This window comes from Gekko japonicus, unplaced genomic scaffold, assembly GCF_001447785.1.
Source record: "Gekko japonicus isolate JY-2015 unplaced genomic scaffold, Gekko_japonicus_V1.1 scaffold453, whole genome shotgun sequence".
NCBI classification, from domain to species: Eukaryota; Metazoa; Chordata; class Lepidosauria; order Squamata; family Gekkonidae; genus Gekko; species Gekko japonicus.
The window spans coordinates 485,950-501,709 of record NW_015168663.1 but is presented as its reverse complement, the minus strand read 5'-3'; the positions used below and the strand labels follow the sequence as shown (position 1 = coordinate 501,709).

The 15,760-nt window shown below is 43.9% G+C and overlaps 2 protein-coding genes across 2 annotated transcripts in view; one reads left to right on the top strand and one right to left on the bottom strand.

Annotated features, from left to right (window-relative positions):
* Nucleotides 1–409: 409 nt before the first annotated feature.
* On the bottom strand, nucleotides 410–15,187 carry THAP5 (THAP domain containing 5). The gene is made up of 3 exons (XM_015415284.1): nucleotides 15,040–15,187; nucleotides 3,534–3,723; nucleotides 410–1,478 (listed from the first exon to the last, which is right to left on the bottom strand). Exons 1-3 carry the CDS (start codon nucleotides 15,120–15,122, stop codon nucleotides 465–467), a joined length of 1,287 nt encoding a protein of 428 aa, XP_015270770.1. The 5' UTR covers nucleotides 15,123–15,187; the 3' UTR covers nucleotides 410–464.
* A 99-nt stretch (nucleotides 15,188–15,286) lies between these two features.
* DNAJB9 (DnaJ heat shock protein family (Hsp40) member B9) overlaps nucleotides 15,287–15,760 on the top strand; it is a 6,599-nt gene continuing 6,125 nt past the window's right edge. Inside the window, exon 1 of the mRNA XM_015415283.1 lies at nucleotides 15,287–15,509. Within this exon, the coding sequence (XP_015270769.1) occupies nucleotides 15,364–15,509 (146 nt within the window). The 5' untranslated portion in view covers nucleotides 15,287–15,363. The remainder of the gene's footprint in view (nucleotides 15,510–15,760) is intronic.

Here is a 15,760-nt window from a genome sequence, read left to right as displayed (position 1 = left end):
AACTAAGCAATAAACTCTAGAAACCAAAACACTGAATAAAATACAATGGTCACTAAGGAAAAAAGACATTTTCGTTTAATTATGAAATATGTCTTCTGTCAATAAAGGAGTGTAACAAATACTAAGAAAAAGGACAAAACTGAAATAAGATTTGCAGAACTACAAGTATTTTCCCGAAACTAATGGTGAAACAGTTGCCTGTACTCTTTTGTTGGATAATGGAACTCCTCCTTTCAATTTTTCAAAGCTCTCAATTCAAATACAACTTTTAGATTTATTTAAGCTTGATAATGATTTACGAGCTGGTCTTATCTTAAATCCACACACTTGATTACCCAGGAATTTGGATAATATTCTACCATGGATCTTTAGGGTAAAGAGTTCTTTTCCCCAGAGCACACTTTCTGAATTTGTTTCCCTCTGAGAACTGCAAAGAATTAGTTGAAACCATCACTTTAAAGCTTTTATTGTATCATAGTCACTTCAAAGGTTGTGAAACAATTTTCAACAATCTTGAGTTTTTCTTCGGAAAGCAGATTTTCCTGCTTCAGCTTGGCAATAAGTGCTTCCAGGGATTTAAGTCTGCCTAAAGTCTTTTGCTCCTGTACTTCTAAAAGTGCTATTTTTGAGTGCAGCTTTGTAATTTTTTGCCAGAGTTGCTCCCTGTCTACATCTTGCCTACAATATGAATGCTCCACTTGTAGCACTTCAAGACCATTGTCACTGGTGATATATGCAGATGCTTCAGCTTCAATGTCAATTAATTCCTGGTCCACTGGCACAATTGAGCTCTCTAATAACAAAGGGTTTTTTGAATCCTCTGAAGGAACTATAATGGTGATAACAGACTCTTTCTCTCCACTAAACTGTTCCAAAGCCTGCGACACAGTGTGGAGCAACAAGGAGTTTTCGCTAGATGGCTTGACTTCCACTGTACAGCATGCCACGTGAGACTCTAGCTGATCAGGTGGGAGGGCATTAACAGGTAAAGTCACATTACTAAATTCTAGAGATGAATCCAAGTGTTGGAAATCTGCAGGCTGCAGAACTGTGGCTTTAGGATCTGAGACGCACTCAAGACATGACTGAAGATTGTGAACTGTAGCGTGCAAAACTGTGGTTGTACCACTAAAGAGATGTTCTACAGAGCTGTCAAAACACACGTTTTCTGGGGTGCAGCAATCACTGGCTGCAACAGTCTGTACATCATTTGTTATTACCACGGGGCTTGTTTGTTCAAAAGTCGGCCTAATGGAATTATCTGGCGATACGATGTCTTCAGATTTCATGACATTCTGAAGTAGTGTTTTCTGTTCAGAAGACTTGCTTAAAGTTGTGCAAAGGGCTTTCCTGTAAAACCTTTCTTCAATTATATTATCCCTCTTTGGTGAACAAGGTTTTAAAGAAGTAACTGCTGTACTCCATGGGGTTTTTTCTTTGTCATCTTCGGTTCTCTTTTCCTGGGAGATCCCTTTTTCCTAAAGAAGGAACACATGTTATTTTATTAAGAAATTGTTTACCATGAGGCATTCTACAATGAATTCTTATTGTTTGGTACATTAAATAAGTTGGGTTGGAAGGAAAGATTTTCTTCCATTAGAAAAGGGAGTCCTTCCTCCAAAAGAGGATTCCTCCCTTTAGAAGAAGGAAACCTTTGGATCCAGTCTTCTGTGAGCTAAGCCTCTGGAAAGGGTTCTTTTTCTTCTTCTCCCTTTTCCTCCAACTGCCCGCATCTCCTGAAAAGCGGTTCCCGGAGGTCAGGAGTAGTGGTGATAAGGAGAACCTTGGGGAAAGTGTGCAATATAGTATGATGGGCTGCAGTGGGAAGCAGTATTCAATGGCAATACTCTTTTGAGATGCACCCAGGATGTTGCATAAGCTCCTAGTTCAGTCAACAAAAAGGTTGTGCAAGTGTCTATGTGCAAGAAATCCTGCCACTTGCTCCTTCCCACTGTAGGCCCTCCCCATCACATCCACAACTTTCCTGAGGGCATCCCCTCAACTCCTTTTGAGAGGACACTGGAGCTGGAGAATGAAGGAAAGAGACTGGAAAGATGCCATCTGCAAGCTTCGCTCAACTTGCAGATGTTTTGATTCAATACACTGCCCAAATCTTATTACTCAAAAAGAATTTCAGCAACTGTGTCAGTAACTAGATTTATAATGGGCCATTTATAAAACATACAGACTTGAATGTATACATAAGTAACTGTTAGTCATTTACCTTGGTTTACAAAAATCAAAGGTGTAAGAGACATATATAAGACTGGATCCAACTAACTTTTCTGCTTTGGAAAAAAGGAAGAGGCAGTCTCCCTTAAACACCCCCCCCCCCAAAGATACATTGATGATCCTGGACCTGTATGGACAAAAGTCATGTGAAATGGGGGCTGTAGTAAGGAGGAGTCAGTTTGGGGACAGCCAGTTTGGTGTAGTGGTTAAGAGCATGGACTCTAATCTGGGAGAACTGGGTTTGATTCCCCACTCCTCCTCCTTGTAAGCCGCTCTGAGACTCCTTTAGGTATTGAAGGGCACAGTATAAATCCAATCTCTTCTCTTCTTCTTCCAAGCCCCTACTGATTGTTTGGTGGAGCTGAGAACCAGCAACAAGGGGCTAAGTGTTATCAGAGCCTGATGCTGAGCTACATTTTCTTCTGTACAATGAATAAGCAAATTGTCTGCGTATGACACGAGCAATGGAAGAACTCCACAGTTGCTATGGAGCTGTGTGTGCATGTTATATGTCCTGTGTTTGAAGTCCATTAAATTAAACCAGCGTGTCGAGGTGCCAATGCTAGCGGAACATAGTATACCAACTAGCTTGTGTTCATAGCTCTATAGACTTTTGGCTTGGCCACAGAATCACAAATCACAATGAATAGACAATAACAACTTGTACAAAAATGACGCTTGATGATGTTTATAATTTCTATGTTTTCAGAACACAGGACGTCAAATACGGAATTTAAAATTTGTTAGCCTTTGTGCTGTTAAAACTTGTTAGCCCATGTGCTTTTGAAATGGATGTTGGATAAGATTGATATCACAGCTAAACACAATAAGACAACCAGAGAACTGAATTTTGGGTGAAAAAGAGTTGTCTCGAAACGAACAACCACTCGAGATGTTCGTATCGCTCACCTTCCGTATTTGACGTCCTGTGTTCTGAAAACATAGAAATTATAAACATCATCAAGCGTCATTTTTGTACAAGTTGTTATTGTCTATTCATTGTGATTTGTGAACCTTACAGCAATTTCTTATTATTATTGTTGTACTACTTTGAATTGCTGGTCCCCCTTGTATATATTTTGGCCACAGAATCAGCCTGCATGGCTGTAACAAAATCCTGTTGGCAAACAAATTCCTTCTTCTCAGTTGAAATCAAATATCAGTAAATATAACAGAAAATGGCTACAAAACTAATCATGTTAAAGTGAATGGGGATTATCCCACTTTCGGCATGAGGTGAAATCCCATATTCAGAATATCTGTCACATAAAGTATTTCCAATTTGCTCTGTTGTAGATTACCTGATTATCAGACATCGAAAAAATAGTTGGCACTGCAGTTGTTTTCAAGTATCGAATACCCCATCGCACATCAAGAGAGTCTGGTGTGAAATGGTCACTACAGAGGACCTGGTGCTTGCTGGGGATCCAAGTGTCACGCTTCATGTTCCGTAACCATTTCTCCAATCTTTCTTTATCATGGAGAGGAAATCTGCATCAAAAGATTTGTATGAAAGTGAACAATAAAAACAAGATTAAAAGCACATACACATATATATAAATAATTAAAATGGAACACCAACAGGAGGAAGGTTCAATGAGAAATCAGTGAGGGACTGCTAGACACCCCCCCCAAAAAAAAAGTCTTCTCCCACTGGAGGAAGACTCTGATAGAAGACAAAATCTTCCTGGGGAGGGAGTTCCATGACACTCTGGTTCTGGGCCCAAACCAAAACAGTACATCTGCAAAAGGCCTCATGACCATGGGCATATTCTCACATGGATAAGAACGTCCTCACGGTGACAAGTTTACCTTCTGCAAAATATGTGCAGGGGATCAAGTGAAGAGTTCACCTTATCAGTGCAGACACAAACGGCACATGTTCTGAAGTAGCAAACTTCAGCAGCTCTTCTCCAATTCTCCCTGCTCCCACTCAGCATCAGAAACTGCCCTTCTAGAAAATGTTGCTTTGACATGCACTTAGGGGGATCTGAATGTCTGACCAACCAGTAGGCTTGGCATTATAGCTTCGGTGGAGGTGCTTTCTCTGCTTTTGTCAGCCAAGTCACTATAACACCAGGAGGGTCATCTGCCAGGTTTCCTCCATAATCTACATTCTGTTCATTTAAAAATCCTATTCCTAGCCAACACAGCCAAAATAGTAGTAGCTACTAGGAAACCTGAAAGCAACAAGGTAACATGGGAATGTCCAATTTGGCCCACCCAACCCTAAAATTCCCTCACGCCCTTCCATAAGGGGATGACTGGATAATCATCCAGTAGGTGCAGTACCAAATACCGAAGTGATATTGTTTCTGCAATCTGTTCATCTGAGCAAAGAGCTTCTGAAGATGCCACAAGCAGCTCGTATGTGACCTTTATCACTGTAGCTCCCACCTGGTGGAAGAGCTTTCCTAATGAGGTGAGGAATTTTCTCACACTCTTATCTTCTGCAGAACACATAGAATGAAATTATTTATAAGGGCATTTTTCTAAAGGGAATTAAGATTGTAGTTAATTGTAGCGGAATTAGCATATTTTTCATTGAATGTATCATGGTGTGTTTATTGCATTGTCTTCCAGTTTCCTAATCCAGCTGTTTTATGTTGTCTGATGCATCATATTGCATTGTTCTTCAGTATGTAACTTGACCATTACTGTCTATATCAGACAGTAATGCTCGATTTTATCTTCATGGCGGGGGTAACAGTGGACTGGATTACTGCTTTGGCAGTACAATGTTTGGACCACCATGCCCTGAAGGCCTGTCTGGATGTTCTTTTTTTTATTTATAATTTTTATTTTATTTTCATTAAGTAAAATACAAATTCAATACAAAGAACTGGTAATTCATCCATTACAGAATAAAGTGTTTTCATATCCAAAAGAGATACAATCACATTTCGAACTAACATAACCATTATGTATAACAAGACTATACAACTGAAGTCCCCTAAGGGGAACCATTTAATGCTCTATGACTTTAAGAGGTATGGATATTGCGTGGGAAGATTGAGGTAAATGAAAAGAATCATTGTTCAGTAATCAAATTACAGAGTACAGGAGCACTTATAACCACTTCTGCATATGGTACCAGGAGGCAGGCAGGTACTCTTCTGAGGCCAAAAATTCTAAAATGGGAGCCCATTTTTCCATTATGGGTCGAGACACAGGCTTCAAACTTGAATTATTAATTTTATTGGTGACCGAATCCATAAGAAACTGGTCCCATAGCTTTTGATACCATAAAGACATCGTTGGTGGTTTTGGATTTTTCCAGCAGGGGGCTATTGCTGTATGGGCTGCGAATATCATAATATCCAAGATCTTTTTGTGATGGTGGGTTTCAATGTAGGTTGGCCAATGGTTGAGGAAAAGACTCTCTGGATTTAAGGGAATTGAAAGGCCTGTTATTTTAAAAATGATCTTTTTAATTTCATTCCAAAATTTAGCGATCTGTTCACATTCCCACCATAGGTGAACAAATGTGCCGATTTCTTCACATTTCCAGCATTTTGGATTACTTGATAGGTATATGCGGGATAATCGTTGAGGGGTCAGATACCACCTTGTCAAAATTTTAAAGTTCTGCATCTCCAATGGTATAGAATTTGGGAAAGGATTTCTGGTCTCCCAGACTTCCTTCCAGAAATTGTCATCGAGATGCGCACTGCAGTCAGCTTGCCACAGTCTTTGATAAGGGATTGTTTTAGTTAAGCTTAATGAGTTTAGGAGTTGATAGGTCGCAGAGATCAGGCCCTTATCCGTATAGCTTGAATTAGTTTTTGAAAATTTTCCCCAAAATTCATACCTATGAGAACTTCTTGTAGATAATTTGTTTCAATACTATCAAACGCTTTATCGACATCCAGGGACATCAACAAAGCTTCTATGGCGTTGTTTACACAGTGTAAGATGATAATTAAAGTTCTTCTTATGTTTTCAATTATGTTTCTCTTAGGCAAAAATCCGGATTGGTCTAAATGTATATACTCTGGGAGTATTTTCTTAAGTCTATTTGCTATTACTTTGGTAAATATTTTGCCATCTGAATTTAATAGTGATATCGGTCTATACGATGCAGGAAATATTGCGTTTTTGCCAGGTTTTAAAATTAAGACCATCTCTGATTGGTTCTCAGAGATGGCAATTGGGAGTGCCCTGAATAAAAATGTGTATTTAGGAAGTAAAAATGATTTTATTAAATGAAAACGATCAATCCATGTAAGGTGGAGACGTCCCCAAGTATCCATGAGGTGGTCTACTTCTTTTTGCAATTCTAGATAGTTTGATTTAAACAAATTGGTTAGATTATTTGTCAGTTTGATCCCTAAATAAGGTAAATTTTCTGTGACCCATTCAAATGGGTAGTTCCCTTTCAGGTGGGTTTGTTCCTCCACGGGAATAGAGATAGGCATCATTTGGGATTTTGTTTCGTTAATTTTAAGACCCAAAATTTTGCTGAAGTTGCTAAGTAATGGCATCAGGTTGGAAAGAGAGACTTCTGGATTGGTTAAGTATAAAATCATGTCGTCCGCGAACAGTGAGGTTTTGTATTCCGACTCCCCAATTTTCACTCCAAAGATATTTTTATGGGATCTTATTGCTTGAGCCAGAAGCTCAATCGCCATAGCGAAAAGAGCTGGCGATAGTGGACAACCCTGTCTCGTGCCCCGATGTAGGTATATAGGATCTGAAATCGATCCACTTGCTTTTATATTGATAGATGAGTCCGTATATAGATTTTGAATCGTTTGTATAAATTTGGGTCCAAAATTCATGGCAGTTAGAGTCGATAAAAGATAAGGGAATTGTACAGAATCGAAAGCCTTCTCAATATCCAAAGCAAGAAGGGCTGTTGGGATTTTTTTTGATGAACAATATTGCATGATAGATAGCGTTTTGTAAGTATTGTCCGTAAGGTCCCTGTTTGGAATGAATCCTACCTGTTCTTTATGTATGTATTGGGAAATAAATTTGTTGATCCTCTTTGCTAGAATAGAGGTAAATATTTTCGCATCCTGATTGATCAATGAGATGGGGCGATAGGATTTAGGATGCAAAGGATCCCTTCCTTTTTTCGGGATAACGACCATGACCGCCTGCTTCCAAGACCTGGGTATTACCCCTGTCTCTAATGTGTGATTCAGCGTCTTTGTTAAATAGGGTACTAACTGGTCTGCAAAGACTTTATAAAATTCGGCCGGGAATCCGTCTGGCCCAGGGGATTTATTCGGTTTTAGGGACTTTAGCACTTCTTTGACCTCTGATTCTAATATAGGTTGTTCTACAAGAGATTTATGTTCTTCTGTTAACTGAGTGTGGACAGGAAATTCTTTCATGAGATCTGAAATCCCTGTGGGGGGGCCTGTCTGGATGTTCGACCCCGACCCTGTTTAGGCGGTGAAGGTATTTTAGCTCACCCACGGAGTCAAATGGACCCAGTGCGGTTCCAGATGGCCCTGTGGGATCCGATGCCCCCTGGCGGCTTGTTGGATGAGCTTGTGGAGGACTGGCATAGCCAGCTCTCTACAGCCATCGATAAGATCGCTCCCCGGCGCCCTCTGCGTCCCCGCTCTAGGCTCGCTCCCTTGTTTACCCAGGAGTTGCAGCTTATGAAGCAGGAGCTAAGATGGCTAGAGAGAAGGTGGTGTTGCACTCGAGACGAAGCTACAACAGCATCTTATAGGACGTTTATGAGATCCTGTGAGATGGCAGCCAAAGCCACTAAGAGAGAGTTCTATGCGGCTACGACTGCGTCCACCAGCTCACACCCAGCCCAATTGTTTAGAACGATTCAGTGGATAACAGCTCTGCCACAGGGCAGACCAAATGCTAGGGAATTGGAGATTGGCTGTGAGGCATTTGCGAGCTATTTAGCGGATAAAGTCTTGGCGCTCCGCCGTGACCTTCCCGCCATGTTTGAAACAGTGAGCAAACTCAAGATCCCTTGCACGTCCTTGTCGGGTTTGGATTATTTTGGCCCGCTCAGCCTAGAGTAAGTTGACAGATTGTTTGCAGCTGTACGCCCAACCACGTGCAACCTTGATCCGTGCCCTTCCTGGCTCATTAAAGCGGGCCACGAGGGGTTTCGAGGTGCCCTCAGGGAGATTATCAACCAGTCCCTCTCTGAGGGACGGTTCCCAGTGTCAGCAAGCTGCCAATGTTTTGTTTTATTCTTTCTGTGTGCTTTCACTTTCACATGTATAACTGTTGATGCGCATAATTGCTTAGCCTGCCGAACTGTCTATATCTCTCAAGGCCACAGGTGGTTGCCGCTGCCTGTTAGTTGCTGGAGACTCTCACAAAACACCGTGAGAAAGAGATAACGTATGCTGCCTAGAAGCATTTGCTCCTAGGGCCCGATGGCGTGCGGGGGAACCCCTGCAATTGGGCCTCAGTAGTTTGAATGTACTATAACATACCATGCTCTTTGAAAACCAGTGTTCGTGTCTATGCACCTATAGCTTCAAATAAAGTAAAACCTTTCTACAAGTGTGTACTTAGTTGATGCTGTGGGAAGTCTGACACCCGGGGGCACTCAAGGAAGCGATGGTTCGCCCTCTCTTGAAAAAAACATATTTGGACCCAGCCGAATTGGCCAACTACCGGCCAGGCTCCAATTTGCCCTATTTGGGCAAATTAGTTGAGAGCGCGGTGGCGGCACAGCTGCAGGGCTTTCTGGATGACACGTCCGTATTAGATCCCTTCCAGTCCGGCTTCTGCCTGGGACACAGGACGGAGACGGTGTTGGTCGTGCTTACTTACAACCTCCGAAGGCACCTGGATCGGGGCTTTGTTCAGCAGCACTGCTGTTGTTGGACCTGTCGGCTGCATTCGACATGGTCGACCATCAGTTGCTGACCCATTGCCTTGCTGAAGTGGGGATACAGAGGCTTGTCTCCTTTCTCCAGGGTCGGGGACAAAGGGTGGTGCTAGGGGAACAGCAGTCCAAGAGACACCCGTTTGAATGCGGGGTGCCTCAGGGGGCAGTGCTTTCCCCAATGTTGTTTAACATCTATATGTACCCCCTTGCCCAGGTTGCTTGGAGATATGGGCTGGGTTGTCATCAGTACGCTGATGACACTCATCTCTATCTGATGTTGGGTGGCTGGTCAGACTCCAGACCAGAAGATCTGAACCAGACACTGCAGGCCATGGCTGGTTGGCTCAGGCTCAGCTGGTTGAAGGTAAATACGGCGAAGACGGAGGTCCTGTGCTTGAGTCGCGGTGGTACAGGGTTGGGGATCCCGCTCCCGGCCTTCGACGGGGCACCTTTGGTGCCAGCGTTGGAGGTTAGGAGTCTGGGAGTGCTCCTGGATCCCTCCTTGACAATGGAGGCCCAGGTGGCAGCCACTGCAAAGTCGACCTTTTATCATCTTCGGCTGACTCAGCAGTTGGTTCCTCTTCTCGACCGCAGTGAGCCGGCTACAGTGATCCACGTGACAGTCACCTCAAGACTACTGTAATGCTCTCTACATGGGGCTGCCCTTGTCGCAAATCTAGAAGCTGCAGCTGGTGCAGAGTGCTAAAGCCAGGCTGTTGATGGGCCTCCCGCGTTTGGAGCGCATTCAGCCTGTGCTTAGGTCACTGCACTGGCTGCCAATAGCATACTGAATTCGCTTCAAGGTGTTGATACTTACCTTTAAAGCCTTACATGGCCAGGGTCCGGCATACCTGAGGGACCGCCTTACCCCATATATACCCCAGAGAGCACTACAGTTGGGGTCACAACATCGCAGCGTTGGAGGTGAGGAGTTTGAGAGTGCTCCTGGATCCCTCCTTGACAATGGAGGCCCAGGTGGCAGCCACTGCAAAGTCGACCTTTTATCATCTTCGGCTGACTCAGCAGTTGGTTCCTCTTCTCGACCGCAGTGAGCCGGCTACAGTGATCCACGTGACAGTCACCTCAAGACTACTGTAATGCTCTCTACATGGGGCTGCCCTTGTCGCAAATCTAGAAGCTGCAGCTGGTGCAGAGTGCTAAAGCCAGGCTGTTGATGGGCCTCCCGCGTTTGGAGCGCATTCAGCCTGTGCTTAGGTCACTGCACTGGCTGCCAATAGCATACTGAATTCGCTTCAAGGTGTTGATACTTACCTTTAAAGCCTTACATGGCCAGGGTCCGGCATACCTGAGGGACCGCCTTACCCCATATATACCCCAGAGAGCACTACAGTTGGGGTCACAACATCGGTTAGCTATTCCAGGCCCCGAAGATGCCACTCGCCGCCGCCAGGGCCAGGGCCTTCTCTGTGGTGGCTCCTTACTGGTGGAATGAGCTCCCAGAAGAGATCAGGACCCTGCGGGACCTTTTGCAGTTCCGCAGGGCCTGCAAGATGAAGCTCTTTCACCAGGCTTTCAATTAGAAGCTGCCACCATGACCACCAACTATACTACTTGAACATCTGTAGTAAAGGGCTGGCCCTAACGTGGAGTTAGGCCTATACCTACTTAGGAGATCGAAAGACTGCTGAATTGAAAACTGGAAGACTGCTGAATTGAAAACTCAGATGGTATATCTTAGAGCGCGCCATCTAATTTAAGGAATAATGCGAGCACTTTAAATGTTTTAAATGTTATGAATGTTCTAGCTGTTTTAAAAATGTTATGTTGACTAGGTACATTGTACCGACTTTTGTAAACTGCCCTGAGCCTGTTCATGGGGAGGGCCGGGTATAAATACAAATAATAAATAAATAAATATTTTACACTTGTTTTTTTGAATTTTTAGAATTATACTTTTTAGAATTATACTGTATTTTTAATGCAACATTGTCTAATTATTTCTTTACAATTACTATACACTAACTGTTGCTTACATGTGTTACACTGCTCTTACTGCAGTTTTTTAGCTGTAATCTGCCCTGAGCCTCAGTAAGAGAGGCAAATTGTACAGTAAGTGAATAAATAAATGAACTAGGTGAATGTTGTAAAAAGCTAGTTTCTAAACACAATCTCAGACCCGTTTAGAAGACATGTCCTTTGATATGGCCTTTCTCGAATTGATACATTTATTTAATGTATTTAGATATTAATATCCCACTTTTCTTCCCAGAGAGACTCAGGGACTTACATTGTTCTTCCCTCCTCCATTTTATCCTTTCAACAACAACCTTGTAAGGTTAGACTAAGACTGACTGGTCCAGGGTCACCCAGCAAGCTTCCATGGTAGGGTAAGGATTTGAACTACAGTCTTCCAGGTCCTACTTCAACACTCCAATCACTACATTGTGTGAGCTTTCAGTGTGAAGTGATGCCTGAATACTCACTGTAGTTTCTTAGGTCTGTATGTGTTCTGAAGTTATCCTCTTCACCTTCTTAGAGTGTACTGAGTCACAGAAAACTGACTCCAGTGTTAAAACCAAGACAACCTGGTTCAAATTATGTTGGTTCTCACTTTTTCCCCAATGCCAAGACATTCACAGTTAAAATAAGTCCACAGGGGTAGCACCTATAGTATCTTGCAACCAAATAAAAGTTCAAAGGCATCTTAAAGGATGACAAAATGTGTATATGATGAAATAAGCTCTGACTCATGAAAGCTTAAAGTAAAATAAATTTTGTTAGATTTCTGTTTAATTTTGACTAAGTTAATACAGATTTGTATATCTTGTTTACTGTGACAGAAAACTATGCTAAATTTTTGTAACTCACACGTGCAAATCAGTTATTGGGCCTACTCATAAAAAGTCACAGAAAATATCAGCCTCGGCTTGCATAAACAATTGTTATAAAAACATAACACCTCCATTCCCAGTTTAGTAGCTGAAGTGGAAAGGGGACACAAATAGAGGATGCACTCTAAATGCAGCCATTCAACTTTGGAAGGAAATTTAGGCCTATTATGCACATGTGTTTCCCCTTGCTTTCACCATACATGTCGGTTGGGTTTTCTTTGTCATTCTGCATTGATTTTCCTCCATTGGTTTTCTGGTTGATGTTTCCTCAGGTTTTCTGAGAGTGCTTTTGTGCCAATTTCCCCCTTGTTTTGCTTCCAAGCTGAAGGGAATGCAAAAGCATACAGATTCCCTTGGATTCCCCCCCACCCTTCTGCCACCCCTTGAAAGCCACTCTCCACCCACATCAAGGTCGTTCCACCCACTCTGCACCTTCTGCCATCCTCCCCCCCATCGGTGTACAAACTCCATTTCCCCCTCATTTTTTAATTTTTAATTATTTTTTTACAAGCAGCATGAGTCTAGCAAAATGAGACTATCACTAGTCTCGGATCACTGAATTTTTAAAAAATTAAAACAAGAGGGGAGGTTTAAAAGGAGCTGAGCAAGGTTGAGTTGCTTGCTTGTATGGGGGGGGGGGCAGATGGCAGTGTCTCCACTGCAAAAACAACAACAAAAATATTTCAGTGCTGCAAACAAAATAAAGGCGTAGGGATAAGAACATAAGAGATGCCAATGTTGGATCAGGCCAAAGGCCCATCCAGTCCAACACTCTGTATCACACAGTGGCCAGAAATACCAGTGCCATCAGGCGGTCCACCAGTGGGCTAGGACAGTAGAAGCCCTCCCACTGTTGACCCCCCCCCAAGCACCAAGATGACAGAGCATCACTTGCCCCAGAGCCCCTATCTATACCTTGTGGCTAATAGCCACTGATGGACCTCTGCTCCATATGCTTATCTAATTCCCTTTTGAAGCCGTCCATGCTTGTAGCTGCCACCACTTCCTGTGGCAGTGAATTCCAAGTGTTAATCACTCTTTGGGTGAAGAAGTACTTCCTTTTATCCGTTCTAACCCGACCGCTCAGCAATTTCATGGAGTGCCCACGGGTTCTTGTATTGTGAGAAAGGGAGAAAAGTACCTCTTTCTTTACCTGCTCTTTCCCATGCATAATCTTATAAACCTCGATCATGTCACCCCTCAGTCGTCTTTTCTCCAAGCTAAAGAGCCCTAAGCGCTTTAACCTTTCCTCATAGGGAAAGTGTTCCAACCCTTTTATCATTCGGGTTGCTCTTTTCTGCACTTTTTCCAAAGCTATAATATCCTTTTTAAGGTGTGGTGACCAGAATTGCACACAGTATTCCAGATGAGGTCGCACCATTGATTTATATAGCGGCATTATGATATTGGCTGATCTGTTTACAATACCCTTCCTAATAATCCCCAGCATAGCATTGGCCTTCTTTATTGCAGTCACACACTGTCTCGACATTTTCAGTGAGCTATCTACTACAACTCCAAGATCTCTCTCTTGATCAGTCTCTGCCAGTTCAGACCCCATCAACGTGTCTGCATAGAATGAAATTGACGTGAGATATAAAGAGAGAGGCACTGGGATGAAAAGCCTAAAGTTTTGAAAACATTTTTCCCTTTAATGCTTTAGTGAACAAAGTTTTTTTGGGGGGACCATTTTGGAAGGCTCCGGAAGCCTAACATTAAAATGGGAGCTGAGTCACATGGACCTTCTGCAACCCCCTGAACTTAAGAATCGCTTGGTATCGATCCATTTGGAAGAAGAGTGCAAATAGCACAGGACAGGCTTTAAAAAACTGTCAAGATCACAACCAGTGTACAGGATCAAAACAGACACAAAGAGAAAGCTTGCAAGGAAGTTTGCAAGGAAGGGCAAGAAATTAGTGTTACTATGCAGCTGCGCTAGGGCATTGGCAAAAATACCCCCCGCCATTTTTTTTTCAATTTCGGGGCACAAGACTAAAAAAACCTTTCCAGAGCTTCTGCCAGAGGATTCCTCCCCCATACAAATTGTAGCCCTGTGCAAAGCATGGAGGAGTTGCAGGCAACTTTGCACAGGCACACACAGACAATGTTGCCAACAATCACAGCTTGCAATGCCAGTTTTAGTGGGTTCTACTGTGCATTCTGTACACTCAACATGTTTCCCCATATTATGAGATCAGGTGACTCTTTCACACTTTTCACAGTGGCCAATAATACAGCAGAGAATCCTCTAGTGTTTGGCAATTTGGCTAATGGCTCCCCAGCTGCATGTCAGTTTCAGAAAAAGTCTGGTCACCCCCTTTGGCTGCTTTCCTTTCTGTTCCCTTTCATTCCACGAACTAATGATAAAATGCATGCGTAGAACTGAACTGCAAGGATTTAAATGGAAAGTGCTTGCTGGATGCTACAGTGCAGCTGCAATAGGACAATTGCATTTTTTAAAACAAAAGTTGGATGCCACCCAACCCCCACACGTCACAAGTGACACTCCACCCGATTTAGAAAAGTGCAGTTTTTTAAAATTGTAGCTGCAGAATTACACCCAAGAGAAAAATAATAGTACATAAGCAGGTACAGTATCCGAAGTCAAGATCAAAGGCTTACTGCTGTAAAAATTTGCAGTAAGATGTGCATGCCCAGGGGGCCTCAAAATGTATTTCCAGCATCACTTCACAACTCCCTGTTGGTAAGACTACAACTAACACTACAAACGGAGGGCCATAGCTGCAAACGCCAGCTGCTTGCCACACATCCTTACTTACGAAGCACAAACGCGAGAGAGGGTCCTTAAACTAACACCCAGGAGCAAAAGAGACGTTGTGTTTGTGTGCGCATGAAGGGCCACATGTGTTTATGTGGATCTCGTCGGATAAGGGAGGGTGTATGACGTGGGAGAGGTGCTAAAGAACCAACCGTGCGTGTCCGTCAAGAAGTAAATACTAAAACATACTTGTTTGAGAGCAAGCCCCACCGAAAGCAGTCGGGCTTACTCCCGAGCAAACGTGTAAAGGGTCGCATGGATCGGAAGCGCGCTGTCTCGCGAAACCAGCTCCTCACTGAACCCGCAGGACTGACTTGTCAGTCAACACGCTCGGTCCCTTCACCACTCACGGGTAGAAGCTAAGCTTGCGCTGGTCTCGGGCACTCTGCCCCGCTCGGTTCCTGCAACAGGTGGCCGCACAGTAACGCGGCATCACTGGGGTCCCTCGGCCGCCAGCGGTCCCCGCCCAGATGGTACCTCAGCGATAACTCCTCCCCCTTCTCGTCCTCAGGCATCACAGCCACACAGGCTTCCGCTTCCGGGAACTCTCAGTCCCGCCCTTTCTTCCTGCCTATCACCGGAAGAGCCGTTGCAATCCGGCGGCGTCACTCAATCCCTCGAGTGACTCGGGAGGCAACAACAGCCTTCCACGTGCGCCCAAGCGGCCGTGTCGCATGACGCCGGGCAGCCAATCGGAGAGCGCTTCGTGTAGTATCGTCGCCCCGCTTCCTCGCGCCGCGCCTCTGAGGGGATGTTATAAAAGCGAAGCTTCGAGGAAGCTGACAGAGAGACGTAGACCGGTTGGCAGGTCTCCGGTGAGGTAAGAGGGTGTCTTAGAAGACGGATGGTGCTGCCTGTGGCGGGTAATATATGTGGCGCTTTCTACGGGGAGTACAAGTGATCGGCACGTTCACACGATTTGTGTGGCTGACCCACAGGAGTTTGATAGAAGAGCGGACAGTAGTACTGTAGGGGTGGGGGCCTGACCGTTCTCGTTTCCACTCAGTCGCCAAATTCTCTGGCTACCGTTGACTGATTCGCGGTAAAAATCGCAGAAGTGCAGTCGTGTAG